This window comes from Cyprinodon variegatus, unplaced genomic scaffold (genome assembly GCF_000732505.1).
Source record: "Cyprinodon variegatus isolate N-32 unplaced genomic scaffold, C_variegatus-1.0 Scaffold772, whole genome shotgun sequence".
NCBI classification, from domain to species: domain Eukaryota; kingdom Metazoa; phylum Chordata; class Actinopteri; order Cyprinodontiformes; family Cyprinodontidae; genus Cyprinodon; species Cyprinodon variegatus.
This window is the reverse complement of record NW_015151225.1, coordinates 174,888-187,214: the sequence shown is the minus strand read 5'-3', so window position 1 is coordinate 187,214 and position 12,327 is coordinate 174,888. Positions and strand designations below refer to the sequence as shown.

General features: G+C 36.7%; 1 protein-coding gene across 8 annotated transcripts in view; it reads left to right on the top strand.

Annotated features, from left to right (window-relative positions):
- Positions 1-878: 878 nt before the first annotated feature.
- Positions 879-12,327, top strand: part of LOC107098375 (sodium bicarbonate cotransporter 3-like) — a 67,243-nt gene continuing 55,794 nt past the window's right edge. For 7 of the 8 annotated variants that reach the window (XM_015396019.1, XM_015396021.1, XM_015396020.1 and 4 more), the window contains exon 1: positions 879-1,010. In XM_015396019.1, coding sequence (XP_015251505.1) covers positions 969-1,010 — 42 coding nt within the window. In that variant the 5' untranslated portion in view covers positions 879-968. Of the gene's footprint in view, positions 1,011-9,112; positions 9,345-12,327 lie in introns of those variants that run through there. The other variant, XM_015396016.1, reaches the window with a different exon arrangement.

Sequence of the window (12,327 nt, the reverse complement as noted above, 5' to 3'; positions counted from 1 at the left end):
CCCACTTGTCGACCGCATAGCTAGAGCAGCAAAGCTGCTTTAGCTGCGCGTCAGAACTAAACTGGAACAAGCAGCAAAAAGAAAGCAGCAGACACGATTTTGCTGCACCTAATGCGTCCAGTGTGAACGCAGCATAAGTCAGCAGTTGTTCCCATGATTATTGCATGACATAACATTTTCCAAACCATTTATTAAATAGAAAAATAGTTTAAAAAGTGTATTTATTGGTCTAATTTAATTTACATTTGAAGTTAAAATAACTTAATGAATTAAATTCTAAATCGTAAGTAATTTTGTGCAATTACTATGTATTATGTGTGATTACTATAAAATACCCTGTGCAATAACCTTTTTCTTTGTATTTGATACCCAATGCATCAGTTATATAGACAAATACCCATCTACATGAATACCCATGTAAATCCCCTGTATAATTATCCTGCCTATATATATATATATATATATATATATATATATATATATATATATATATATATGTGTGTGTGTGTGTGTGTGTGTGTGTGTTATACCCCGATGCACCTTTTCTTCCTCTGGCACCTTCTTCTTTTTGGCTATTTGGGCCAATGTAACGAGTAAATCAAATTCCTCCACTGTGAGCCCAATAAAGTCAGTCACTCAGCAATCAATTTTTGTAAGAGTCATCTCAGATTACCAAAGTTATTACCTGCACTTTTTTTTAAAATCGCCTTTACCTGCAGAAAAACCCGCTTGGGATTTATTTTACACAATAGGAAAACACATCCCGCCCTATTGTTGCGTTTCTAAAGCTGATTGGCCGAGAGAATGAGGTTTCGAAATCTAACTGGCTATTTACCAATGTCAATCACTGTAGGGGCGTGTTTCTACGCTGTCGTTAGGAGAACACAGAGCCGGTGTCACCCGGCCCCATTCTGTACTTCACCGGTGCTGAAAGGCAGATGGGCTGAAAGAAAGAGAGCAGGAACACCATGGACGAGTCCAGAGAACAAACAAACCCACTCCTTAGCAGGGTGAGTACTCGGAAAAGAGGTTTTATTGTAGCCTTATTATCGTACGTCTCGCGGCTCTTTGTCTGTGTTTGCCAAGCAACACCACAAGTCAAAGGGATGCTTGATAACCAGTTCTATTGTTAACCGGCTTTCCTCTTAACTTTAAATATGTGTGTTTTCTCGGCACTGTAGAGGCTAAATTTGAGTAAAAATGATGAACGTATATTAATGGAAGCTTTTTATTCCTGTTTTCAGACGGTTGTTCTAACACTGAAGGTGTTATTCGCAATAAGTCAACAAAGTCCCTATGAATAATAGTTAATAGCGTAACTAAAACAAACAATTTTTAACTCTAAACATTTGGGTTTACTGTTTAAACGGGTAGAGTAGGAAAAGAGTGATAGTCCAAGAAGCCTGTTAGTAAATGACAGATGAGTTAACCGTTTTATTTTCCGCTCGCGCGCTGCGTTGCTTTACGTCATGTTTCCCATTGAGGGCTACAGCTGAGCGAGCTGCTGCACATTCTTTGCACAGTTACAGGCTCTTTGCACAGTTACAGGCTCTTTTGATTTAGTAATTCCACGGCTAGTTATTTTAATGTGAAAGAAATGCCAACTTAAAAGTGGTAAAATAAAAATAAAAAAGTATTTTTTTATTGGTGATATATGTGTGGGAATTGAGAGCCACATCCTGCCTGCTGGGTGTCACTGTCACAAATAGGCAGATAAGCATCGCACCATTCAGTGTTAAGGAGACCAAAAAAAGAAACTTGCTGCAGAGCTAAGTTTTAAAAAGCACAGGGACTTGACAAGATTAGTCGTGATGTAGGGCTGTCCACTTGTGCGTCCTTACTGTATGCATGTGAGCATAGACACACGTGAATGCATTCTCGGAAAGTCAAGGGGTTGCATTATTGCAGTGCACTACTTACGTGTTTGACACATGACCCCCCCACAAGCAGTAAATCGTCATCTCTCTAGACTTTCTCAGTTGCTCTTGCATATAAATCCCACCTACTTGCGATTGTTAATCTTTCAATGGAGCATTCAGATTGTTTATGCATGTTTAGAAAACATGAATTTGATTTTAAACAGGGGAATATTGTCTTTATCACCAAGTCTTTTGTTCTGGGTCCATAAAGAGGGGTCTTTCAAAACCCATGGAAAGCCATTGGCTTAACAACTCTGCTTCAGCTATAATGAAAGCTTCTAGGAGTTTAGATAGTTTGTTTGTGAAGACTGCTTTATAACAATACAGGCAAAAACAGGGTTTAGAATTAAAATCAATGTTTATCGTTTTAGATTATGGCTTCTAAAAAACTCAAACTAAGAGGTTAAAAATTGAACTTTAGATTGGAGGTCTTCAACAGGGGGTCCGCGACCCCTAGGGGGTCCTCGGAGGTCCTGCATGGGGTTGCGGAAATTTTGGTTGATTAGACTTTTTTTTTATATCCCCCCCCTGCAATTTTTTACACTAATTGAAATGTCTTTAAATCCACATTAACATGAATTCAACACACTGTAGTAAACAGATAAATGGAGGCAGAAGATGTCTTTCAGTCATCAATGCACACATTCAGCGACACACAGGAGCTCTTTCAAGCTGGGCACCGTTTCATTCACAACACCTGTCCCATCAACCAGGAATCAGAAATACTTTAATAATCCCAGGGACAAATTACTTTTGTTATATTACTCCATATGTAATAGAGTGACTATAGGACCAGATTGATAATTATAATAAAAAATATATTTAGGTGGTCCCCACTCCATCTCGCCATCAGTTTGGGGGTCCTTGGCCTGGAAAACTTTGAAGACCCCAGTTTTAGATTACCCAATTCCTGTTATCAGATAGAATTTCATTTTATAAAAGAAAGGAATAATACCTTCCTGAAAATAAAAATGGCAGGATACTGCCACCATCATATCTCATTGAGGGGGATGTTATGTCCAGAATAATATGCAGTGTTAGTTTTTACCATGCTGTGTTTTCCAAACGGCTATACGCTAGGCACATTCGACCAATAGACCTCTTTCTAAATGTTTGGTAACAGGACTCCTTGTTGATTTCCATCAAGAACAGCTTACTGTGGCCCCACTACAGATGGATTGAGTGCCCAGCTACCGTAATAGTCATTGTGTCTTTGTTTAGGTAGATTATCATGGCTTTGTAGGTTAGCAGTTATATTATGTATAAGCAATGCATGATTTTTTTCTACTCAAATTTAGGTACAAATACTTAACTTTTTGTAATTATTGACATTGATATTCTTATACTAGATAAAGCTTATTATATGTTTGGCAGACTAAGATAGACTTTGACCTTAAATCTGGTACAGTTTAGATGTAGTTTTCTCTTTTCCCACTCTTGAAAATTGTGCTGAAAATAAATAATGTTTAACCTTCATTAGGGATAGGCCTGTGTTAACATACAATCCAGTCTGTGGTACTTTGAAAATACAAGGAACGGGGTCTGGTTGGGGGTGGGGGGCAATTTTCATAGGAATGGCGACATCATCTGATGACAGGTATCTAAAGATAGAGAGAGCAAAAACCAGCCCTCTGGGCCACACAAAAACCCCCAACAAAACAGAGGTATGAGTATCATGACATTTATAAATGAAAAAAAAAATAAACTTTAAGTGTTAACTAGAACAAAGCTCAAGCAAATTATGCATTCATACTCTAAAAGCAATATATTTCTAATACCGTAAATTCAGTAGCAGCTCTAGACCCTGCAGCTCTTTTTTCTCTGACAAGAAGGTCCCTAGTCTCCTAAGTTTTAAGACAAAAGAACTCTGCCACTTGATCATCAGTAGTTTTAGAAGATATTTACAACTTTCCTTTTGATACACTTACTTATATAGCTTAATTTCAATCACTGTTGTTTTAACTATCAATGCACAGATGTTAGTGAATTGTATAAACATTTGGTTTGTCTAATTCAAACCATCTCTGCGTAACAGAGCCGAATGCTATAGGGTTGCATTGTCCCCAGTTCTTACACAATTTTTTATTATTAGTGGTTTGAATATTGTATTTAAAAAAATGTATTAACACAAACTGAGTGTGATTCAGCTGTAAGGATGGAGAGAAAGAGAAGGAGAATAAAGCCTGAGGACAGATAAGTGAAGCGACTGCTTGGTTTGTAGGAGCAGCTGCTAGATTCCAAGTGATTCATTTTTGAAAATTATTGATATAAATAAGCAGATTAGCATAATGTGCTATTTATGAACTACTATTGAATAATGCTTGTTTGACTTTGTGACCTAACGGAGAAGACTAAAAGTATTAGATGAGGAACACAGTCATAAAGTCGGTGATAACATATGCTTTACAGGAGACCAGTGATGTTATGAGGTTGGACCAATTAAGCTAATGAGAGCAAAAAAACACAGTTAACAAGAATGGTTGAAATTTCTGCAGATCACATATTTCTTGTGCCCTTTTAGTATGATTGCAGGCAGACATAGCAAGAAGATCACCACAGAGGAGAATGTGGAACAGATGAGAGGAACAGAGAACGAGTGTGTACAGAAAGTCTTGTATTTGATTAGTCCATGAATAGATAGTATTTATAACTGTAAACTTAAAAAAATCTGTCAGGATGGTAGAGGTCGGCGCCTGTAACGTGTCTGCTTTTCTGTGGAATGTTCAGACCATCCTTTTTTTTTTTTTAACAAAACCCCGCTTTAGACTTCTCTGCAGCTTTATTCCCGATCATTATAGTGCGTTCTTGGTTTTCATGTTTGTTCATTTGTGTTCCTCAATAAACCTCACAGAACAGCTAGATTTATACTGAAATTAAATCACACACAGGATGAGTCTGCTTGCCATTTAGATGATCTATGAAGGCAATATATGTCATCTAATTTTGTCAAGGGGTGTTGGAGGAAAGGGGGATGAATATGCATCACTTTTTACATTGTTGGAAAGAAAGTTTTTCATATCTGGATTTACTGACAGAATTATAATATATTATACATAAGTATAAGTTATTTAGTATCATCTATGAGCTGAAAGTCTTAGCCTTATGTGTCTATTGCCTTAGAAATTGCTACAGATCGCCATCACACTCTAATGTCAATTCTGCAGGTTAGGCCTATATAAAATCTATATCCTACAAAGACCGATAAAATACAATTTCTAAAGTTATCTATAAAAAAAAACCTCGTCATCACTTGATGTGATGTGGATGTGGTGGAAGGTGATGAGTATTGTTGGAGGGGGAGAAATAGTGAAGGGAGTAGTTCATGTTGATGCTGCTGAAAATTACACACTGTAGCTTTAGATTTTTAAAGATGAGAATTGAAGTTTTTTTTTTAGAAAGTTACAAGGATGAGTGTTTAAACAGAGTGCTTGTATGCGTGTCTAAGTGAAAATAGAGCTTGTTTCAATTTGTGGATATTTTGGATCTAGGATTTAGCTTCTCCTGTATGCCTATGTGTGGTAGTGCATCATAATGACCGGATTCTTACCACATCTTTAAGTTGGCTAAAAAGAAACTTAGATGACCAAAAAAATGGCATCATCAATTGTGCTTTCATGCATGTAAAGGCAACGAGTAAAATACAAAGTTCACTCCATATTTCAATATTTTTATCATTAAAACATCAGCATAGTCATCAAATATGTTTCCTTTCAGTGCTCCTGATCAATTTTGCTCTCCTGAGCTATCCAGTCAGTTGTAAATATATATAAGAGTGTACGGAATGTACACTTACAGTAATACATAATTGTTTACATGACTTTCTCAAAAGTCCAGACTGCAGATTGATATCTGGAGCCTGCACTGTTTGTTGCAGCACCTCAATTCTTTTCCTTTTTTAGACACCCTGATGTGCTGCTGTAGTTCAGATCACCTTCCTGTTGCATGACCCAATTCAGGACAAGCTTCAGCTGTCAGACAGATGGTCTTATGCTTGGCTCTAGAATGACTTTGTATACAAAGGAGTTTACGCTGAACTTAATGACAACAAGAGGCCCAGGTGTAGAAGAAAAACTGTGTCAACAATTTAGCTTGCTGTACTTTTTTTGTGCAGCTTAAAGCTTAAAAAAAAAAAAAATCACTCACATGTACCGAGGTCAATTTCCCTTCCAAAGCTAAGTCACTGTATCATTAGAAACTAGATTATATTACCAGACTTATAGCAGTTCTAATTGGTTTATTCACACTCTTTCTCTGAAAGTAGGGATACTCAAAGAACTTCGACTTGTTACATTGCTAAGAGGCTGTATGTGTTTTATACTAATTAGTCTATGGAATTTGTCCTTTGTGAAATTTCCTTGTACGAGTTTAGCAGACTGAAGCCAATACACAGGATTGTTCTACATAATTACTGGAAGTGTTAGTAAATAATGCTTCTAGATCCTTCGGTCATAGAGGCCATACAACAGAATTCCTCTGAAACTAATAAAACAGAGAACCACAGCTAGTTGAGTGCTTTATATTAGCACAGAAACCTGAGACAGTTATTAAGCACAGTGTGATAAAAGTCACTGTCACGGTTGCCTAACCAAATTTATATTGATTACATCGCTGACATGTGGGAAATATTGAGGACTTTTATGGGTTTAAAGAGTTGTGAAGACTTCTTGTATTTTTATCCTATTGCAGACTACTTTTAGTGTGTACTTATTTGGGTGGACAGACTAGACCCTGCTGGTAGTTGTTTCATAGGTCCTCTAGTTGTGAACTATTTCACAACTAGAGTAGAAAGCCTGGTTTTGGACTTAAAAAAAAATATTTAAATCCAATGACTAGTTTTTAAAGCTGCTGTTTGCACTAAATGTTTGCAGTTTAAAGGGACCTAGACATGTATCAGTATGAAAAAAACCTAACAAAACCATATAATTATCCTAAAACTAAACAATATAAGTCAAGCTTTATCCTGATCATGCTTATTTAATCCTTTTTAATACTAAAAATAACTTTTACTATGCAAAGTCAATCCAATAAATTGTAGTTGGCCATTGGCAGTTTATATCATCAAATTGGAAACTTGAACAATGGTAAATATTGTACACATTACATTCAATACAGACTTTTCCTTCACTATAACTAAGATCCTTATGTTTGACAGATTTAAGTTCCGCAGTGAAATTAGTAACATGAAATGTTGCTGACACAGGGATCAATGACAAACAAAAATCCAGAAAGCATTAGGAAAAACTCTCATGGGAAGCCAGAGACGAGGGAAAAACAAAACAACAAAAAAGAACCAGCACTGAGTGACTGCAAAGGTGGAGTATTTAAGGCGAACAGAACAAAGGATGGGCTAATGAGGTGAATGAGGAGCAGGTGTGAGTGGAACAAACTAGAAGGAAGCCAAGGGGAAAGGAAACAAGCGGAAAACAGAGAGTAACTAAAGACTGCTTGATTAAATGGAAAATTAACCAAAGATCAACAAATAACTGAAAACTAAAAACCATGACAGAATATTTAAATTTTTGAACTCTTGCCAATAGGGGCTGTCCCTTATCTGCCATGTTTATTTGGGACAGGAACCATGTATTTACAAATTATGTAATTTTGTCACATGGTGCCTGTGGTCTTCGTAGATGCAAAGTCGGAACAAAAAAGGGTGTTAAACACAGAATTTGAAAAAATTGTCCAACAGGGTGTGATAATTAAATTGAAAGACCTTTGTATACAACATGAAATAAGGCAAACCACCAAGAAAATGATTACCAAATGTTCTGGTCATGTGATATACCTTTGTGTAATTTCAAAAAAATTTAAAAAAGGGGATGCTTACAGTATGATATATATGATATATAAAAATGTTCTTCTGTTTTAATTTTGTGAACCCAAAATGTTCAGTATTTTAAAATATTCAATTGAATATCGATATACCTAAGTATGATAGAAAAACAAAAGATTATAACTTTCACATGACTGAAGGGCTGAGACAATTAAGCGAATTAATAGGGATTCATCGAATATTGAAATAATCGTCAACTAATTTTATAACTGATTATTCATTAACGGGTGAATAGAGACCCTAAAACATGCCTTTAGCTGACAGAGCAACCTACTTAGAGCGGTAATTATACCAAGATCATGAAAAAAAATATAAACATTTAGCATTTAAGATAAAAAAAGAAAAATTGCCTGTCTATGTTCTATCTAAAACTCCTCAAATGAAAATGTTTGAGTCTCACCTGGTTTATTTCATAAAAAGTCTACTTTAAAAGAATCTTTGGCTTTCCGATTATTAATCAATCTAAAAAAAAACTTCATATAGAGATTAATTGATTTACAACATAATCCTTAGATGCAGCCCTACTTGACTCTAAATTGCAAATTTGAATGAGAATTTCTTTACTTTGGCTTTTTTAAAGCTTCTTAAACAAGATGGATGAGATAAAGTCTGTATTTTCAGGGAATACATATTCACTATGTTTAACATTGTGTATTGTTGTTTAATTCGCTTAAATTTGGGTGCTTCCACTTTGTGTTCATTCAGCCATTAGAGTTCCCTCTTTAAATTTAGTCTATTACTAATTTCTATCAACACTATTATTATAATTTAAGGCTGGTATTGTATAGAAGGCCATTATATTAAGTATTATTGACATTAACCATGTCTGCTTATGTATGATTACTTTTTTTCTGTTTCCTGGTTAAAATACTATGATTTCTTTAAATTAGCCAAATGAACTGGTTAATAACTGCTCGTATTTTAGAAATATGCTCTGTTTACCCCCATCTATGGAAGCTTTTGTTGCACAGAAGGACACAGATACAGTAGACTTAGATTATTAGAACTTGTTGAAGGATTTGTCTAACCTTGATGTGTTGAGTGGGATTGAGTAAGTCAAAGTCAAAAGAACTAAGGCATTTTGAGTCTTATGAATTCACAGCAATCTGTCCTTTTTATGATTCACTGCAGGCTGCAAGGCAGAGCGACCCAACACCTGTGCCTGTTTCTATTTATCTTTGTTTTGGGGGGACTCTTCATTTATGACCTGAATACCACGGTGGCTGAGGACTTGTATGTCCTCCAAATGTGAATGTGTGCCCTCTGTGTTTATAAGCTGTTGGCTGGGTGAATGAAATATTCATGGCAGCATGGTGGGATTGGCTGCTGTGCATGGAGCGGGGCTGACAGGGTAGAGCAGAGCACTGTGTGTTCTGAAGCAGCTCGCCCTCCCTTTGCATCAAGCAATGAGAAAAGGAAGAGAGAACAGAGGAGTGTGACACTGTCGCTTTTCACGCTCGGCTCACAGACGCCCCCCATACAACGCAAATAACCGCCATAGACAAGAAACTGGTTCACGTCCCTGCAGCTTCTGCTTTGCGGATGTTTTGGTCTAAATGGATGAGCAGAGCAAAGAGGAACATGTGCTAACGGTATGTCTGCTCTTGAACATTTGTGCCTGTGTGCTCTGCATCCGTGTTCTGCAGTTGGAGCAGAATCCACAGGCTCTAGGTGTGCTGTCACGTTTGTGCGTTTATATTGATTTGTCGGCTTGTTGTTGTGTGCTGTTAAATGTTAAGGAACGGAGCCAGGTGGTCACTACATTTGACCAGAATAGAAAAAAAATTACTCTACTGTGAAAGAAGAGATGATAGTGGTGAAATGTAATTCTTTTTTAATATACCCTTTAATGGCCCAAAGCAACGTGAACGAGAAAAAGCTATCAGAGACAGTTATGGCTGCTTGAAGGGACGGGACGAGCAGACTGAGAAGGAAGAGAGGAAAGCTTAGCCAAGCTGTGAGAAAATGGGTCTGTCAAGGTAACAGAGTCAAAACATAAAGCTTGCTATCTGTTGCAATGATGTTCAATAACTCAGGTTAAAAATAATTATATTTTAAAGACTGGTTTGGAAATTTAAAGCACTGTGATTAAAGGAAACATACATTTGGAATACAGAGAGAGGTTAATATGAAGACTTTTTACTCCATCCAGTAATTACAGATATAAAGTAATCCCAGCTCTATGAATTAGATTAATTAAACCACTGGTCTCTGGGGACCATATATAGAGGTTGCAAGTGAGTGCATTTGTGTCCTTTTCAAAGGTAGAAAGTTCCTATGGAGCTAAATAATTTAGGGTCTAGTCAGCAATACAGTATATAGCGGTCCATTATTTTTTATTTCCTTCTCTATGTTGGTTGGATTTTAACCATACATTCTGATCACCCTTTAAGCTTAATGTTTGTGAGATATACTGCTGGCAAATGTATTTATCCCCTAAAAATGTCATGTTTTCTTTTTTTTCCCACACCACTCCAATGTTTGCCTGTTGGTCACCAGAGGTGTTTGACCTAGAATTTAAGGGAGCTCTTTCCGGCTAACCTCTTTCTTACTAATAAATCATAATCACTCACAGAAATTAAGTTAAAGAGTCCTGCAGTGCTTTAGATGGTCCTCTGGTGCTCCTGGATTAATTTTAGTTGGCTGGGTGCACCTGGTAAGTTTTTTAATGGGCTCTGGATAAGCAAGCTTTCAAGATAATGAAACAAAATGTTCCCTGGAATGAAACGTCTACATGTTTGTGCTTAGGGCAAAGGAATATCGTAATAAAATCGCAATATTGGTTGAAAATAATCGCAGTTTTATTTTTGGTAAAATGGTTCAGCCCTAGATTGGATGATAAACTTTATTACAATATATTTCTTAATTTTGCTGTTGGAGGGAAGGGCAACACATGCACATGCGGATACGTATATCAGCCAAAAGTAAATATATTCTTAAATCTGCTGTAATATAATTACAATATTGATATAAACAATGTAAAAGCCTCAAAAAATCGTCCAAGAAAGAACACAGAATCCTGAATAAACTTGGGGACATTCTTATGCCAAGTCCTTGAAACCAATCTGATATAACATTTTAGAAACTGTTGAATAAAGAATAAAAACAAATCAAATAACTATTATAAATTAGCAAAACAACTAATAACTAGCTCTGAAGATACAATCAAAAGGTCCCAGATTAATTCTTAAAAAAATCTTCTTTAAGATTTCCTCCCCTCTTCCAGTCATAGCCCCTGTTTTCAAGTTTTGACTCCAGAGGTGGGTAGAGTACCTAAGAAATGTGCTCACGTAAAAGAACCTACTTAAGTAGCACTACTTCAACATATTTCTGGTCAAGTTACAGTAAAAAGTAGCCGTCCAATGAAATAGCCAGATAACTGATCAAAAGTAACATCAAGACAAAGACATTCTGTAAAAGGAGAATGCAAATTTTGCTAAAAACTGAAACTGTCAAAGTCAAAGTTTGGTGGTAGAGCTGACCTCTTTTTTAAGGGCCAAGGTTGCTTTTAAATAGGGTTTTTTCCCATGATCCTTTAGGGTTCGCACTAGGACTTGTTCTTGAGCATAGCATGGTAGGAGTGGTGTTAAAGTGAAGCGACTATCTTCTCTCTTTTCTCCCATATAATTTCTTTTTTGTTTTTTGATCATTAAAACCACTTCCATATTTTTTCCTTTTGTTTCTCCCTATTGGGCAGCAATGTACATACTTCCCCTTAATATGCAAACCATCAGCTTGACCTTAATGAGCACACTAATACACCTGGGGAAGTGGCAGCTAAACACTAGCATTGCAATGATTTAGCATTTTATTGGCTAAATACACTTGAATAAAAACTGTGAGATGGCGCTACTTGGATTGTCTATCCGGAAGCAAATTCTGTGTGTTGAAAGCCCTAAAAAGAAAAGGCAACAATGTATTTGGACAAAGACGTGCCTGAGCAAACGTGACAATTTTACAGAAAGAACTCCATTTCACCCGCACCCCCTGCCATGCTTCTGTGTTTTCATCTGAGAGGAAGAAGAAGAATCCTTGTTTGCGCATGCCCACCGAGCAATTTGCCCACGATAGTCGACTGAAAAAAACATGTTCGATTTTCTCCTGACCTCACAATTTCTGATCGGTAGATGATCGTGAGAGGCTGATCGCCCCTCGTTACCCCCTGTACACTACACGACGCACGATCAGGCCGAAAGTCGGGCCGATCGGAAAATTCTCGCACGACTTGAAAGACACCCTGAAAAGGGCAAAAAATCGCACAGTGTAAGCTCGGCTTAAAAAAGAAGTAAAAAAAAAAAGACTCACCATCAGCCAGTTTCAACTACAGACCAGCCATTGCCAAACTAGAAACTCCACCCCTTCCTTCAAAAGGAGCTGGTGTGGATGTTCTAACCTGCCTTCAAGTGTTCCTTGAATTGAACACTTCAATTCAATCAAATAAGAGCCACAAACACTGTCTATTGATAATTTTTTAGAGCCCTCTTTTTGAGAAGGAAGCAGTATGCATATATCTTATTATTTGTATTGTTAATATGTTGAAAAATTTTATTCTACAGCTCTTTTTGTTCAACTCCA